The 18,548-nt window shown below is 40.6% G+C and overlaps 1 protein-coding gene across 2 annotated transcripts in view; it reads left to right on the plus strand.

Moving 5' to 3' along the window:
• LOC103373634 (proline-rich protein 5-like) overlaps positions 1–17,562 on the plus strand; it is a 20,740-nt gene extending 3,178 nt beyond the window's left edge. The window contains exons 2-10 of one of the 2 annotated variants that reach the window (XM_008303559.1): positions 410–492; positions 3,047–3,238; positions 6,633–6,713; positions 7,703–7,809; positions 9,410–9,501; positions 9,576–9,716; positions 15,004–15,148; positions 15,278–15,583; positions 16,703–17,562. In XM_008303559.1, the coding sequence (XP_008301781.1) occupies positions 467–492; positions 3,047–3,238; positions 6,633–6,713; positions 7,703–7,809; positions 9,410–9,501; positions 9,576–9,716; positions 15,004–15,148; positions 15,278–15,583; positions 16,703–17,049 (1,437 nt within the window). In that variant the 5' untranslated portion in view covers positions 410–466 and the 3' untranslated portion in view covers positions 17,050–17,562. The remainder of the gene's footprint in view (positions 1–409; positions 493–3,046; positions 3,239–6,632; positions 6,714–7,702; positions 7,810–9,409; positions 9,502–9,575; positions 9,717–15,003; positions 15,149–15,277; positions 15,584–16,702) is intronic. The other variant, XM_008303560.1, reaches the window with a different exon arrangement.
• The last annotated feature ends 986 nt before the right edge of the window (positions 17,563–18,548 follow it).

Here is an 18,548-nt window from a genome sequence, read left to right on the forward strand (position 1 = left end):
GTTGGTAGAAAAAGCAGACAACCTTTTCAGCCCTTTTTCCCCATATAAAATGTGTGGGAAATCTCTGCCAGAGTCTTTTTTTGTCACCCTCCCTGGTAGTTGCATTAAGTTGTCAGCTTTATAAAGCCCCACATCTCCAGCTCTGTGAGATGAAACTTTTTAGGGGTCAAAATCAAATCAACAATATCCAAAAACTATCATGATTTACAAATGTGTGTTGACACATCAATATGTGCTCTGTGGTGACGTCAAGCGTCCGAGGTTTCAGACAGTCAGCAGAAGTAAATTAAGTTTAAGTGACAGAAAAGAAGTCTGCAGTTTGTCTTCTGTCTGGTTTACAAGAGTCACGTTTGCTGGTCACTAATATTAGTTAGTATTGAAAAATAATCCGACTTGTTTCCGTTTTCAGATGTTGATTCGCCCAAAGCAGTCGCAGGACGGTTGCTAGCCATCTGTCAGGGCTGACATGGAACGAGAGGGTTCGTTTCGGAGGTGAGAACACACACACACACACACACACACACACACACACACACACACACACATTTCAGCAAGCAGGTCCCATTCAGTATACAAGAGTTTCACAGCAGTTCCAGTACTTTTTCTTTTCCTTTTTCTCTCATTATGTCTGTTCTTTTGGGCACACAAAGGTGGATCAAAGTGAAAAACGCACACATACACCCCTCACACATTCCTGAATAACCTCATTCATGCTTTCACTCATGCAAACATCCTCCTTTGTTTCGTAATTAGACTCCAGCCTTTTCACTTTAAACTCTTCCTGTTGGTTCACAGCCAAAAACAGAACTTCTGAGTTACATTCTTTAATTTAGACAATGAACTAAACAATACATCGACGAAGGAAGGAATCATCTCTAGACATGGTTTGCAAGTCAATGTTTATTCTGAGTCTCTCTGTCTTCTTTTTTTTTTTCTACATCATCCATTCTTAAAGAGAAAACCTTTGACTGAAATGTCACAATGTACAGCCCTGAACCCTCTTTTCTGAGAGAATTTGGAAACTCATCCTCACTTTGACATGAACTCTGTGTGTGTGTGTGTGTGTGTGTGTGTGTCCTTGTGTGAGTGTGTCTGAGCTCAGGGCTCCTGTTTCCCACACTGACCTATTTATGTGGAGTTGAACTCAGATCCAGGTTGACAGACGGCCCAACAACATACACACACCTTTTCTCCTCTTACCTCTTTTATACGCCTTTGAGTTTCCATCCAATCTTTTTCCTCTTTGCCACTTTCTGTTTTTCCTCCTTGTCAGTGTTTTTTTTTCCTTCTGGTTCTGGTGTCCATACTCATTGAAATTCAGTTCAGTTCCATTCTTTTCACATCATCAATGCCCACTGGCCATGTTTGTTCGTTATAAGTGCAAAAGAAGAAAAACAAATACTTCCACAAAGCAAAAATCACTATGATGAACAAAGAAATATTAAACAGTGATCAGTAAATTGGGTCGTCGTGTGATACCAGCTTGAGCACAGCTTCTCTCAGTTCTGGGCCCCACACAGAGAGACAAGAGAGGAAGATGAAGTGAAATGTGTGTCACCTTTAAAGCCTTCCCCTCCCTCTTGGCTGCTCTTGAACCTCAAAGGGTTCCTTTGTTCGCCGGGCACAAAAGCTCACAGGGTCACATGGTGGCCGACTGGCACAGAGTGGCAAAGGGGGAGAAAGAGAGGTAAAGTGGGAGAGAGAAGAGTAACAGGAGTAAAGGTGGGAGAATTTAAAAAGCGGACGGAAGAAAAACAAAACAAGAAGAAAGAGAAAATGGGCATGTGGAGGAGTGAGACGACATTCAGATCAGTGTGACACAGTCATGGAGTGGGGATATGTGGTCCCTTTTCAGTTAATAGAGTAAGTACATCATGCAGGTGTCGGTGTGAAGACAGGATAGACTGTAAACTGTTGCAGAATTTGCTGATTTGAAGACTGTTTCTTCTGCAGCTCTTATTTCGTAATGTGTGTTTTCATTCTTACCTGCATATATTCAGTATATACCTAAAATTCAAACACATTTAACAAGTTCTGCAATTTTAGCTTGATCCGGAAATTCATGATTAACTGATTCATTGTTTAGTCTATGAGGTATCAAAATGAAGTAAAAATGTTCTTCGCCATTTTCCAGAATGCACATATGCATGTGTTAGCTGTCATTCATTTGCTACTACAGTAGACAATATGATCTAAATCCACAGATTCATTCTTTTAATTCATGTATTGACTTGTTGTCTGGAAGAACTCTGGATATTTACAGCATCTTCTCCTCCTACATTCTTCTTTTTTGTCTTTTTTTCTGTCACTGCATGCTTAATTTGTTTTTTTTCACTCTGCTTTCTTTTTTCTGTGCATCTTAGTCATTTTCCTTTTTTTTTGCACCTCGTCTCACGTGTTGAGTTTCTTCATCTCTCCTTTTTACATCATCCCTCCATCTTCCTCTTACTCTCTTCTTGAGCTTCTTATCCCCACTCTTGCTTTATAGGTTTCTGTTCTTCTTACTTGACAAATACAATTCTCTCTTCTTCGTTCAACAGTGTTCCTGATTTCACCCCCCATCTTTCTACTGCATGTCTCAGAAGTAGTGCAGCACATAAGCTTGTGTAAACAATAACAGATGGCTAATAAAATTAATGAATACTAATGTTAATGTCAACCATTAAAATCAGGAAAAATTATGGTGGTATTTTTGCACAGCAGGTGATACTTTAATGTCTTTTTCTTTAGACTGTATACTGATCTGCTTTAAATTTCAGTTGGTGCATTATTTGTTCAGTTTGGTAGCGTTTTAAACTTACATGGATCAGCAAGTTGAAAATTACAGTCCATGTAAAACATTTTTTCTAGCTTTGTGAAAAATAATGGAAAAACCAAAATCCCCACACTTGTAGGAACATGCAGTTTCTGTTGTGCCAAAGAAACCTACTATGTAATTAGAAGACTTGAATCAATAACACAAGCTCCACCTTCCACATCAGGGATTTTTGTTACAAATAATGAATAAACGCCCGTGCTTATTTTTATTTTATCTTTCCATCTTTTGGATTTCAAGGAGCCTCCACAGCAAACTGAGGCTGGGCACTGGCTCATCCTCCAGTCTGACTGACCTCTCGCAGGCAAAAAGCCCAGCAGGAGGTGGGGAGAAGGGAGGATCGGCTGGGGGGCTGGCAGAGGACTGCAGCAGGGACAAAGGGACCCAGCAGAGGAGGGCCGGAGCCAATGCCACCTGGAACAGGTTAGTCTGTGAGAAGCTGATATGTGGGTTAATACATCTCAAAGCATTAGAGGACTTCTGCCCAACCATCTCTGATTTGTTTGAAACTTTTGTCATAACCTATGGATATTTAAAATTATGTCTGTGAAATTTGAAATTTATATATCAAGTAAAAGGATTTTTATTTTTTAATTACCCATTAACTTGTTTTTTTTGGATTCTTCTGTTCCATTGGGAATAAACTTGTCCATCAAGACTATTGTCAGAAAGTTAAACCTGAGTGCATGTTTATTTATAGTAACTGTTAAGAGTTTGCTTTCAAGCATCGCTTCAAATAAGTATGAATTATAATATGTAACAGTTCAGTCTGTTTCTCCAGCCTACAGTGTGGGAAAATGACAAATATGCCCAAATTAAAACAAATGTTCTTCTCAGTTAAAACCATTTTAAAACTCCAGAATTGTGTTTTACTTGGATTAGGCTGTCTCGCAGTTTTTTTTTTTTAGTTTTTTGTGGTACTGCTGTGTAGGTGTGCTCAAAGATGGGACTTTTCATGACAGTTTCAATTTGTTTCCATATCTTAACTCACCCATAGTCAGAGACTATTTGATCTACTTGTCCAATATTACATATTCGGAATGACATGATGAGAAAGAACAGTGACATTTCAGGGCTTCTAACTTTAATATTTCCCTGAGATGTTGTCATTCAAACATAGCTTCAAATTTCAGTGGGCAATTTTTAAAAAAAATGTTAATCTTAAAAAGTATTTGCTATATCAGACAAAAAAATGTACTTTGTTCTACAAATTTAAATCTACTAGGTAATGAAATAAAATGTCAATAATAATATAACCTTGCTGCCATAAAAGCAGACAATGATACTCTTGAATAATGAATGTACTTTGAGTGTTTTTCCCCACAAAATGTTAAGATGAGCTGAAGTTTGTTTCTTCCAACTTATTGGTTCTGAGTTTGTTTCCTACCTGCAGCGTCAGACAGCAGTAGGATCCCTATGGGCATCTCCAAATGGAGAAAGTTGCACACACATTATATTCTTAAAATTATAAGGATCAGGATCTAACAGCAGCTGTGAACACTTCTTCTGCTCAGACAGGTGAACACAGAGTCGAGCAGGTTGAGCAGAAGTTGTTGTAAAGATTTGATCTGAGATCAAATGACCCATGTTATGTTCTTTATCGCTCTTTATTATGTACAGGATTAGATCATGTTTAAATTTGCTGCATATAAAAACACATCACATGTAAGTCACATTTTTACATGTACAAGTGCGTGTGTGCATTTTTTCCCTCCCTGCTGGTATTATAAACATCACCAGCTGAGAGCTCCATTGGTGCTATTATTCATTTTATGAATAGGAACCTCACACACATATGCACATAAGAATCAAGTCTTTCTTCCTGTCCTCCCTCCAGGTCCATCACTGTCCCTTTTTACCCCTCACTCCTTCTTTCATCTCTTACTGCTTCATAGATTCCTTTCTGCTTTGGTCTTCTCTCTCTTTTCTCTGGTTGTTTTTGTGGGGTTTCAGCTTTATTTCACACTTGATAACATGGAATGAATGGAAAGCAAGGAGCTGTCAGTTTGCTGGGTGGTTGGAGGGCTGTATGAACAAAATAAGTTCATTACCCCCTCTAACCTTTTATGTTTTACTCTCCTTTTAACATCCTTAACTACTAGAAGGCCCTTTATTGATAACTAATGAGTCAGGTTTGGGGTAAAGCTGCCTGAGGATGTTTAGATGTTGATGGTCCAAGTGGCTGCAGCAGACAACCAACATTTTAGTGCCGTGTTACCTGGTAACCATCTGACACGACACCTGCTAACATCAAACCACACACTTAAGTCGATCAAGCTTCCTGTGATACTAAAGGTCACATGTTTTGCTTTTTACTGTATTCTTGTCAAATTTGGGGATGTAAACTAAAGGCTGTTAAGCAGTGATGTTTACTCCTGCCACCCCTTGGGAGACAGCCTCCCAGTTGTGCAGATCAGAAAAAATATTTTGTGAGCTTCTTCCTACCAGCTAACAAACTATTGGTTGTCTAGATAAAACTTTGTCTAATCCTGGCTCCTCACTTCTGCTGCTTGCAAGTTGAGCCATTCAGGATAGGCAGATGTCTTATAATCTACCAGGTTTTACGTTCTAGGGCTGCTTCTGCTAACTGTGAAATGTGTCAGCCATGAGTAAAACAAATAAATGTTCTACTGTTGGCTGCAAGAGTGAACACAAGAGTCTTTATGCACTCTCAGCATTTGAAAAACCAAATACCCAGTGGGTTACTTTTATTTTTGAGGCTATACCACCACATAAATAGGAATATTAACCGTCTTTGCAGTATTTCAAACTGAATAATGTAAAGATACATTCAGAGAATGTGTGACACTTTCTTGAAATTTGCTAAAAAGAATCCTCAACAATGGATGTCAGAAGCAAATATAAGAAACGGGAAAAGTGACCAGAAAGTTCTGAGACTGTGCCTATAAAAATGAAAAGCTGTACCGGATTTAAACAGCAATACAGTGCTCCCAGTTCTGCTGTTGTGCTTTTAACACTCCCAGGAGGTTTTGTTATGTAAACATGTCCAGCACCATCTGCAAAGGGATCTCCTCCGCTGACTTCAGACGGCGATCTTTCAACTTGAATTTCAGGAATAAGTCACAGCGAGCCAAATCTGGTCAGTCGGTCGCTTGGGTAGAATCAATCAATCAATCAATCAATCAATCAATCAATCAATCAATCAATCAATCAATCAATCAATTTCAATCAATCAATCAATCAAGCAAAGTGCTTTACAACAATTAAAAACAACAAAGCATTTAAAAACATTACAACATTTAAAAAATAAAGTAAACCCGCCCCTCTCACCCTCCATGCATACACATACACATACAACGAATGCAGTCGCGCACGCACATGGCATGGCATGGCACTGAGGGATTGTGGGAAATACTTGTGTTTGACCAAAAACTCTGTGCGTGACTACCACATTGTGACCAGGCAAACAGTACAACTGAAACAGCCACATGTTGTCATGGCACAGTTCAGGTCGTTTGTAATGAATGTTCTCACTGAAACGTCTCAGGTTGCTACAGTAGAACTTTGCCATCATGAAATCGCAAATGTGCACCTGCCCGTGGTCACAAAAACGTGTGAAATTCAGGTCCCACTGTTGATAGCACGATGTCATGCAGCATCCTGACTCGTGACAGTTACCGTTCGCACACGTTGCACAGGAACATCACGTGCTCCGTGCACATGCAACAGTCTCACAAGTGTTTGTCACACCTCGTATAGGTCTAGTTCTTTCCAGAGGGAATGTTCATTCGCAGGCAGTTTGCGTGTCCTTCCCTCACTTTTTCCTCTGAATGCTTTCCTGTCTGTTTATTCGCAGCATCCACAATGCAGTTATCTCGGTTTTCCAGAGGAAGGATCTGGGAGAAAATGAACTCTACACTCTGAATGAAGGTGTCAGGTTAGCTCCCTGTCTTTCTTATTTCTGGTTTCATGACTGTCTTGCTGAGTTTTTGACAGGCATGCTGCATTTTTTAACTTGTGCTGGTTTGTATTTTTGGATATTTGACTAAATTATAGTGTCTGCTGCCTACTTTCCCCCCTTCGCTTGCTGTAGTGACAGACTTCTTACATCCATAAACACAAAATGTCAGTTCCAACAAGCTAAATTTAATCTTTACTTAAGTCCAAACATTAACACATGCTTGGTAACAATTATTGTTGTTGCTTCACTCTGAGCTGCATCATAGGTAATGCTTTTCCTCTGCTGCTCTTAACTGTTCGTTGTCCACCGAATCACAAACACCTTTACATTGTTTGAAGGGGAAATGACAAGTGGAGGTTACAGAGAGTTGTACAGGCAGTGTACTCAAAACTGACTTTGTGTGTGGTGTAAATACGACAGCAATATACTAAACATACATGCACACAGTATACATTATACACATACATGTATTTGGTGCAACAGTGATGGTGGCTATTTTTGAAGGATGCCAGTCTTCCATGTCCGGGGGCTGTGAATGGACTCAATCGACAAGAATGAAAGCTTCACATCACATGGAAGTGCAGCAGTAGTTATGACTCGGTTCTGTACACAGAACAAGACCAGCAGACTCAGTTTAGATTTTTAGTGTCTCCAAACATGCATTGTTTGTCCAGCGATGTTTTGTGAACTACAAAGATTAAAGGTTACAGTGTTTCAGCAAAATAAATGTCATAATAATCTCAGTTTATCAGTGGAAAATCTGGTTGATGAGCTTTTGTTTTCATTGCGAACGACATCTTTTCTCATTTCCTGAGTCTGCTGCTGTTTAAACACTGCAGTTTGCATAATACTAGTTTTATCACACCTGGCTCATTTTCTACAAGGTATTACTGACAATGTGTGACTGTGTGAGTGTATTTGTGATGTCTCTTCATGCTCTGTATGCACTTACATGTATTTTACAGGCAGCTGCTGAAGACAGAGCTGGGCTCCTTCTTCACTGAGTACCTTCAGAACCAGCTGCTCACTAAAGGCATGGTCATACTGAGAGACAAGATCCGCTACTACGAAGGTAAAAAAAAAATCTATATACGCACAAAAGCATTCAACAAGGGGGTGTGAATACAGGTTGTGAATACTGAACCCCCGCTTTTTTATTACATGTCTTTTTATTGCAGATGTATTTAATACACAAAGAGAAAATTCTCAGGAACTTCCTTGTTTCCCTCACCTTCTCTGAAACATGACTCACATTTTGAACGTCACCATCAAACTTGTTTTAACTTCTAGCTTAAAACAGAGAGAAATAAAGGAAGAAGAACGAAAACAGAACAAATGCAACTTCTCCATTGTTTATTGTAATTCCAGTGTCTCTACAGCTCTGGGACATTTGGACAGTTTTTCCAAAGAAAACTTACAAATAAGCAGATATTTAGCTTATTAAAGGCTGACATGCATGCATGTTTACTGGAGAAGTTTGTAAGTTCTTATAAGTGTAAGACATCTGTTAAAGCTTCATAAGAAATTTGTATATTCTCTAGTTAAATGGGGGGAAAAAAATCATATGTGAAGTTAAGGTTTCTTGGGTATTTCCAGAGAAGCAAATGTCTAAAACACATGAAACAAGTCCTTTGATGAGCCCAAACTTTACTCTGTTATTAAATAACTGCACTTTCTAGGGTCGGATGAAGATTGTTCACAGTGTCAGTGATTCCTTTGAGGGGAACTCCGAGTTCCTAATGACTGACTAGTGTTAGAGAAGCAGAGATAACCCTGTTAGTTAACAATTAGTAAGAACTGTGAGAACATGGCCTTATATCTCCACTGTCACTTCCAGCGAAGGACGTCTTTCTGCTACCCACACTTGTGCACACACACACACACGCAGAAAGTGAGGCACAGAGGAGAGGTGAGAGCAAGCGATAACGAAATTATTTTGTTCTCTCTGTTGTGGTATATGTGTGACCTTTATTTGAAATGATAAAACGCACACACACACACACACAGACACACAGCTTTTTTTGCACAGTCGTCACTCGAGCCAGACAGGAAGCGATCCTTTACGTCAGTTGCACATCCAGTTCGTGCGACAGTTGAGATAAGACAAACCACAGCGGCTCAAAGACTCATTGTTCTGGCTTAATCAATAGAAGATTGTGTGTGATTCTGTGTGTGTGTGTGTGTGTGTGTGTGTGTATGTTAAATATGCCAGTCTTCAAAGTAAGTAAACACCAGAAGTTTGTATTGAGCCTGTTGAACAATTTAATCCTTATTATCAAACGTTTAACGCATATCGTGTATATATGACTGACAGACTTTGATCTGCAGATGGATTTGTGCTCTATGCTCGATTCTAAATGTTGAATTTGCACTGAAAATGCTGCAGAAGCTGTGCTACCCTTAGATTTCAACTGCAGCACAGCATAGAAAAAATGCATCAGAAAGCTGTATGGTGTATGTGCCAACTTGTCAACATTTGGTTCAGTGTTCTTATTCACAGCCTCTATCATGACCAACATTACAGACGTGGAAAATTTACATGGAATTCTAACAATGCATTTCTTCCACAAGCACAGTATAATCTCTTGTTGGCTGCAAACACCCAACAGTCTTGTTGTTGTGATCTGTCTGACCTTCCTGATTGGCTGATTATCTTTCTGATTGTGTCACAGGTCAGAAGTTGTTGGACTCTCTGGCAGACACGTGGGACTTCTTCTTCTGTGATGTTCTGTCCATGCTGCAGGCCATCTTCTACCCCGTGCAGGTAAACACAAGCACCAGCTAATATTCCGAAGAAACAGCTGCATTGTGTTGACATATTTGTGTTTGTGTTTCCAGGGAAAGGAGCCATCAGTGCGTCAGTTGGCTCTTCTCCACTTCAGAAACATCATCACCCTCAACTTAAAACTGGACGAAGCTCTATCTCGACCCCGAGCCAGAGTTCCTCCTTCCATCATACAGATGCTGCTAATACTACAGGTACATACACACCTCCTTTCTTTGCTTTTCTTTTCTTTCTAGATTCTCTCATGCTATCCTCATGCAACCTCTAACGCATGGCATGCACAAACATCCATGACTGATGTGGGGTGAGGGAAGAGGGTAAACAACAACAGATGGGGAAAGAGGAGTGCAGAGTGGAGGAAAAGGTTGAGACTTTTCTTGCAAAGGGATTCTCACAGGAAGTAATCCCAGTGTGAACAGTTGTCTTCCCATGACCACTCTGCACCCTCTGTGTTTATCTATGTGAATTGTCCATGTTTACAATGTCATTTAAGGCCATGGCATCCTCACAAGACCAGAAAAAGGTTAGCAAGTCTGTTATGATTAGAAACTTATTAGACCTCACTTGCTAGAAGTTCTAGAATTCAGCAAATGTTTTGTCTTGTCTGTAAAGAGAGCAGTTGGGTGAAAGTTTGACAAAACCAACTTTGTTTGCATTGGCTTCGACATAATCTAAACCCCCAATCAGAGATAATAGGTATCACAATGGTGGTTATTAACTTTGTTTGTTAACTCAGATCATTTGACTCTTTGTCTGCACAAAATGGACCAAATACATGCCGAGTACTACTAGAGGAACAGCGTGTTATAATGGAGAGCTATGAGATGTATTATAGTATAAAGTGCTGTTACTGCCAATGATGCAAGAGAGGAGCGCTGGTAGACAACTGTTAATTATGTAAGTTACTATATTTTTTAATGTACTGTCACTGCAGCAGCTTAATTCTTACATGACAGCTGCACGTCAGAGCTCTTGAAGTCTAAACTTCATGCATTTAAACGTGACACTTAAGAAGGGCATTTAGTTCTGACACTGTCCCATAATATAGGATCCGTGGAAATAACTTTACTTTTCAGCCAAATCAAAATGAAAGTAAAATTATCGATTTAATATTCTGTGTGATATGTACCAATAGACTAATCAATTTTCTGTCAGCTGCAGTACCAGCAGCGTAAAACAGACTTGGCAGGAAATCAGGGCCAAGTACGAAAGCACATAAATGCGTTCTCTGTTTCACCACTTGAATGCATACATGTTTCCATGCGAACACAACGCAAACAATTGTCCAGTGCTATTATTATTGTCTAGCTGTACAGGTTTGCAGATATAATGTGTTCCCTCATTGGAAACCATGTCACTCTGAGAAAAAATCATCAGTAAACAATGATCTCTGCTGCAGATTAGCTGTACAGCATCAATTACCATGTTGATCTCACGGGTTAAAAGAGAATCACCTTCGCAACACTGAAAACTCTGACTTGAGGCTCAGCTCTCTAATCCTTTAATCTCACATCATCATACTGAAAAAAAGTCTTTACTGATCAAACCCAGGCTTCACTGCTGAAGGATATGTTCATGATTCTGCAGTTCTTTTTGCAAGACAATAAACCTTTAAATACATCAGTGCTTTTTCAAACCATCCTACATACCTCAGATCTTTAGCAATCTAGCTTAATGTAGACAACGTCATAGAATAATATCATGTTGCCAGCAAGCGCACTTGAGCATTCTTTTGTCGCTTGTAAATTTTTAACAGTAGAAAGTTGTCCATATGTTCATGTAGGCTACGGTAACTTCACATTGATCTGCACCTACCAAACCTAAATAGTCACTTTGTTGTGATCTTGCAACATGATTGTGCGTACTATGTGCACCACTTTATAGTCGCCCTATGGAACTAAAGGTCTTCCAGCTTTTGGAAGTTGTAGCACCTCTTTCCTTTTCTCCAGCTCCAACTGCTGAGGTTTTTCAATAAAGTGCACTTAAGATTTCTCTGGCCTCAAGTTTGCCTGGAAAACTACTTATATGTTTATAGCAGCAAAGATCAAGGCAGCTGAAGTAACTGTATACCTCCTAAGTTCTCTGTAAACCGCTACTTGGATGTGTGTAACCTGTTGTCTTTAATTTCATCTCTGCTTTTTGTTAATTAATAGTATGTTTATCACTAGTGTAGTTTTACCACCCTGTAAAATCCATTCAAAGGAAACGATCTTAGAGGGGAAAATCCCGCTTTAATTAAACAGCTCATTAGCATGCAGACATACAACGAGTGTCAACGGGTGATAAGTTAGAAAGTTTGGAAAAACCGCATCGAGTGGTGTAGTTCTCAGAAGATGGCAGAAAGTCTTGTTTCTAAATAGAAAAAGAGAATGAAACCGTGGCTTTCTAAGTATGAAGTGTCGATCAAGATGAAGTGCAGATATTTAGATCTTGTGAAAGAAAAGAAAACTCAAGAGGTGAGGTGTTTCCTAAAATGGATAATAAATAAGAACCCCGTTAATGTAATTTCTGAGTATTTAACAAACCATGCTTTGACCTCCCCTTTTTGCATTTAAAACCAAATTTGTGAACACTGGCTTCTTTAAGCTAATGAAATGTCTTTTGAATGAATTTGTGAGGTGTTTTAACAGCAGAATAACCATCCAAATGTTTCAGGATTTCTTGACAAAACCTGCTCGTTTATGGGTAACCTGAGAGGAAGTCAAGATATGTTTACATTTTTTAGCATTGACTCTAGTTTCCAAGTGAGCGTTTGCTTCGTGCATAACATTTTACTGACCTTTATCTCCAGAATCAGGTCAAAGTCTCCGTAGACTAATCAAAGATCGGCCCTCCTGCCTAAAGATTAGACTCAACCTGCTCACCTGCTAGGTGAAACACAATCCTGGAGAGCTCTGACCTCATATCACATGACAGAACGTATCACCGGGTCCAGCAGTGAACAGAGAAAATTAAATGTGCTCTCAAGTGTGTCTGGTTCATGCACTGTGAGTCTCTGAGAGTGTGTCTGCTTCTCTTTGTGTTTGGACATTGTTGTAGTGACTCATTGACCCAAATCTGCTCCTTCCAGACAGAGAGGGCAAGAAAACACGGCCGCGGGAGGTATGGTTGAAAAGACACATCCATAGAAAGTGCAATATATCTATTCTCTGGTGCATCCATTGCATGCATGTGATCTGCAAAGTGATTTTAATTCAACTTTCTGTTTGCCCACAATGTATTGGAACAGAAAGTAAAGAAAGAGAAAAAGAAAAACAGGTAGAATCAAAGGTATGAAAGGAGACGGGAAAGTAGGGCAGCTGAGACAAAGGTGGAGTACATTCAACACTGAATGTATGCTCTGCTTTTGCTACTTCTTGTTTCATCTGTTAGTAATTTCCCTTTCGTTCTGTTAAAACGCTGTGACGCTAGTTCACTGAAGTCTGTTCTATTTATGTGGTTTGGTTCTGTGCTGTGGTTTTTATGCATGGGATCAGCGATTCAGAGTATTGAAACGTCATTGATCTCTTCTGCACTGCAAGATGCTGGATTGAGGTGTGGACCCATATGTGTTTCACGCTTGAAAATTTGCTTAACAAAATTGTGGAATCCATTCTGAACTGAATCCAGCCACTGAAAGTATTTTCTGTTTATACATCTATGAACAGGAAGAGCCTGAACCTCTAAAACAGTAAAGCATTCATTGTTAAAGACACTAATTAGTATTTTTATATCAATAACAGTTCAAATGGTCTGTTTGAAAGGTGTCACTCACAGTGAGCTTACAGAGAACTACAGGCTTTCTCAGCTCTATGTGTCTTTAAGCTCATTGTTTTGGCTCCTTCCCATCGGTGTCCTATCCAGCAGAAGCAGGCAGCTGTTTTCAGAGACAAAGTCCCTTAAAACGCACTGTTGCACTACCTGCCCAGCACCAAATGGCAGACAGACACAGTTAATGACTAGCTGGTGCGACTGGTGAAGCATCTGGCTGCTGAAGAGCCAGATGCTTCTTTCAAGATCTGGTGGAGACACGGTGCTAATGTTGCTTAGTGTCTGTTGGATGGGTAAGCAGCTGTTTGTGACCATATCAGCTTCATAAGGTTGACATGTGATGTTGTTGTGTATGTCGTTTGTGACACTGCTGCCAAGTGGTCTACAAATCTCAACAGGTTTAAAAACCTCCTCTGGTGAAGAGTTTTTCTTACCTTCTTACCATGTCCATAGGGTTTTTTTTTTTTTAAAAATGCTTGAAAGCAGATTACAGTCTCGAAAACTATCAAGGTTTCACATCTAACAAACATAAGGAACCAATCCTGTCAGTTTGTAGGGTGGGACTTTCCACAGTGTTGTTTCTACAGAATCGGTTCACAGCTTGAACGTGCATAGTAGAATTACTTCCACATCACAGCTTGCCATTGCATAATACAGAGTAGTTTCACTGTGTTTGAGTCGTAGGTGAGCTGATGTGCTTGAGCTCCATTAAGTAGTGGAGTTCAGTGTGTGTGTGTAGAGTTAGATTTAAACTATTTTAAAGCAGGTACGGGACATTTTCATGGAGAAAAAAACATCTAAATATGTAACATTGATATACAGAGATCAGTTTTTAGAAGTTAAATCAGTGACCAGAGGGGAACTTCAGAGACCCAAAACAACGTCATTTATAATCTTTTTATATCATCCATTGCTTAACATTTGCTAGACTGACTCATACACTTTACTTCCTTCCCTCTGGTTTTGTGTATCTGCTTTCAATGCATATAACATAAAGCTAGAAAGACATTTGAACGTTTTTAAACCTGACCTGAGCCCAAAGCTTTATGCAACAAGGATTCACACCTGATGACTGGAGGAACGTTTCATGGGTTCAAGTCAGGTTGCAGCGTTCTGTTTTCTCCGTGGGTCATGTAGCTCCTTCTGCTTTTTTATACCAGGAAAGTAAGTTCCAGTTAGTGTGAGGACGTGTGTCGTTTTCAGAAATGTCCACTTCTCTGATGGTGAGCTTGTTTAGTTTAATCCCAGGATGACGTAATACTGGTATTTATATTCTTTACAGCGTTACATTTCTGTCCTTTGTTCTGTTCCCTCATCTAAATTTTGTCTCTTTCTCTGTATGTCTGTGTTAAACCAGTCAAATGGGTTTGTTTTGTCTGTCTATCTAAATCGAGCAGTGCTGGTGATGTTTCTCTTATCTCTTGCGTGTTTACATAAGTCTAGGATTGATACCAAACTCACTCAACACTTTATTGTTTCTGTCTTCTGGCAGGGTTTATAAAAACATAGCATCTCCTGTTGAGATAATGCAGCAGCAGCAGCAACACATTCAACAATCTTATCAGAGATGCTTCCTTCTACTTACAGTCACTGGCAGGGTGTTTGATAACATCACAGAAAGCCAGATTGAGCTCTTTCTTGCCTTTTTTTTTCTTGCCTTTTAAAATTTCCGTTACTACGGGCCAGTCAGCGGCAATTCCCAGTGTCTGTGTGTATGTTTCTTTGATCCAGGGCGTCCATGAATCTAAAGGCGTAACAGATGACTACCTTCGTCTGGAGTCTCTCATCCAGAAGGTGGTCTCTCCCTACCTCGGGACTCATGGCTTATATTCCAGAGACGGATCCTCCAACCTGCACTGCTCTTCCTGCCTGCTAGGTGTGTTCCTGTGTGAATAAATGTAGAAATATCCAACGCAATACAAGTTTCATGTCCTGCAAGTTTTCCGTGTGTTGTTCTGTGACACCAAAATTAAAAAAATAATCCTTTTCCCTGCAATCTCTTTAGAAAAAAGATTGCAGCGTTCATTTCCCTCCAAACCAGGCAACTCTCCCACCACCAAGAACCCTGTGGTCCGTTCTAAGAGCTACAACGTTCCCATGCTGACCCCTGTGGTGGAGTACGACATAGATGCGTCCACAGGAGGCGGCACGGGCATCAGACGACACTCCGTCTCAGAGATGACCTCTTGCGTGGAGGAGAGCGGCCCGATGGCCAAATCCACCAGCAGCGCCACAGATGACACCAGCAACACCAGCACGTCCAGCCTCGCCAACCACTCCCCAGCCTCCACTGCCTCTGCTGCACTTTCAGGTAGGACTGCATGAAATATGGCAAATCAACTGCAACTTGCTTGATAACAGGTTATCCTTTCCATGTGGACAGGTGACTTTTTAAACATTTTGCATCTTACTGAACTTCACACAAACATACTTTGTGAATGCCTTAAAAAGCTCTCAACAGGCTGTATGTGTTTTTTAATTGAAGTGGAACATGTTGTAATTGATGCTTTAGTTCTATATTTTATAATGACAGCACAAAACAAAGAAGCAACTGACAACTGTTGGCTTTAAAATAAGGTTTACAGAGCTGGGATGTGATTGTCATTTTCTGGAATCAACACTTTTTCAAGTAGCCACAGGTGTTACAGAAACTATAAAACATGGTGCTTATACGTGCTGTAGTTAATTTACTGCTTATAGTTTCACTCTGTTCCCACATTTGTCTCCTCTGTTTAAACACTGCCTGCAGTTCAGCTGAAAAGTGACAGATTTTTAATCATGGGACTGTTGATCACAACTGAGTCACTGAGTGCAGAATGTTTGTGTTTTAACTGAATCTCGTTTGAGCAAACAGTGTATTCTTAATGAATTTTTGAATCAGACACGTGGAACAAAGTTATTTTAATGAAAAATCCTGATTTTAAGCTTCGATTTGGTAAACGTTACCGATGAAATGGAACGAGTCGTACCTTTGTTTCTGTCTCTGATGAATGGTGTGATTTTGGTGTTTTTTTAAGAAGACAACTTGCCTTTCAAACCTGACAGTGGCTTTTCAGTAAGTTAACACAAAGCCCACCATCAGTTGTATGAATTTAGGATTGTTTTACTGAAAATAAAAATCATATTGTGACATAATGACTTAACACTGACAGCCATGATGATTCCTGATCAGGCTGACTCAGCAATGACAGATAACCACAGCCAAGTCGTATGACCTAGATCGTATTGCCAGATGAGACTTCTGATGACTTGACAGGATGAAAACCTTCAGTCAGCAGGATGCTGAAGCATTTCTGTCTCCTGCTGCACGTTGCCTGATTAAATATGTATTACTTACCAGTGCACTAATTTACAGGAAAGCTGATCAAAAAGTGCACCAAAGACTTCTGATCATATAAATTTGTCCTATCCTTTACTGTCTTTTTCACAGACACTGTAACCTCCAGTCAGGACCCCCGACCCAGAGACACTCACAGTCCTGCACCTCCCCAGCAGCCTCACCAGCACTCCCCCTGCATCCTCCCCGAGCCCTCCCCAGGTGAGGACACACACTGCACGGGTTCGCTGGTGTCCGACTCCCCCTCGTCCTCCAAGGCGCTGGCTCAGGACACGAGCTCTGGTCCCAGTCCGTCGTCCAGTCTGGAGATGGTGATGGGACACGCCACGGAGTCTTTGGACTCGGAGCTGGAGCACGACGGCATCTTTCTGGACTTCTCGCGCCGTTGTTCTGGAGGCTCAACGCACAGCAGGGACAGCAGCAGGCAGAGTGTGGCGTGACGCACACAGACGCACACATTCATGTCAGGAACGTCACTCGTATGATGCAGGGAGGATGCTGAGCCGTCACTGACATTCACACCTGATGACGTCTTCTGCAGACTCTAGATCATCAGGGATTCTTTCAAACTGAATTATTTTTCTACATAATGTCGCCTTCTATCACTAAAACAGGTCTGATTTCAGTGTAGGCCTCCAGCTGGTGACAGCTGCAAACACATCAGTCACTTGACTCTTAAACTAGCACTAATAGAATTAGTAGACAGAACTAGACAAGGGTGCTTGTCCTTCTCAAAGCTGATTTTACAGTGTTTTCTTAATATTAAACTCTGAGAAAACACATAAAACAGGAGACAGGAGCTCAAGATGTTTTCCAGATATTTCTCTAGGACCACGGCTGGTAAAAGCTCGGGCTGTCCGATTCAAACTTTAACTTTTCATATGTAAAAGAAAACTATACAGTGATGCACTTCAACATGTTTTATTAATTGATTATTAAAATATGAATTTGAATTTTGCACTGTGTCTTACGTTGAACTGAAGTCTAAATCTGTTGAGTGGTGCGTTTCTGTTGTCTTCATGTTTATACGTTTAGTCTGCAGAAAGAGGCTTCAGCAGCGGCTTCCAGTGTGTCTCATTTTTTTGCTTTTAGGCCTCATCTACGTGAGATCAGTGAAAGCAGTGAAATCAGAGTGAGTTTAGCCACCTCCACCAAGGCTGGTATGTTTTCAGGTCTGTTTGTTTTTAGCAGGATCTTGCAAAAACTACCTGGCAGATTTTCGTGAAGGTTGGTGACCCACAGGAGGAGCCTTTAAAATCGTCTCTCCCGTGCCTTCGATGGGTCGAAGTTAAACGTACATTTCCACATAACGCTGTTGATCTAAATGTCCACTTTTCACAAATTAGGTTCCACTGGATCGTTTATCAAGCTGACTTGAACGCACCCTGTTACGTCAGTTTCCAGCCTGTTGTTTTTTTTCCCCCTGTTTTGGATTTTACCAATCCAGTGTCTCCTGTTTATCTGGGGTCGGATTCTGATGGCTGCTAGCTGAGCAGGGACTTCTACATGTCCCTTTCTTCAGCAGTGTTTTCATTCTCCTCCTGGGGGATCCCAAGGTGTTCTCTGGCCAAATGAGATATGGAATCCCTTCAGTGAGCTCTGGGTCTAACCAGGAGTCTCCTTACAGTTGAATGTGCCCAGATAACCTCTAAAGGAAGGCACCCAGGATACATCCTAATCAGATGCCTGAACCTCCTCTGCTGGCTCCTTCCAACATGAAGGAGCAGTGACTCTGCTCTGAGCTCCTCACCCTGTCTCTGGAGTCCAGCCACTGTATAGAGGAAAACACTTCCAGCTGCTTGTATCCGCGTTCTCACTGTTTCAGTCACTACCCAGAGCTGTTGATCACAGATGATGGAATGTAGATCGACACGTAAATCCAGAGCTTTGCCTTCCAGCTCAGCTTCCTTCAGAACAACTCTCCCGTCCACTGCTGATG

This window comes from Stegastes partitus, unplaced genomic scaffold (genome assembly GCF_000690725.1).
Source record: "Stegastes partitus isolate 25-593 unplaced genomic scaffold, Stegastes_partitus-1.0.2 Scaffold2035, whole genome shotgun sequence".
Classification (NCBI taxonomy): Eukaryota; Metazoa; Chordata; class Actinopteri; family Pomacentridae; genus Stegastes; species Stegastes partitus.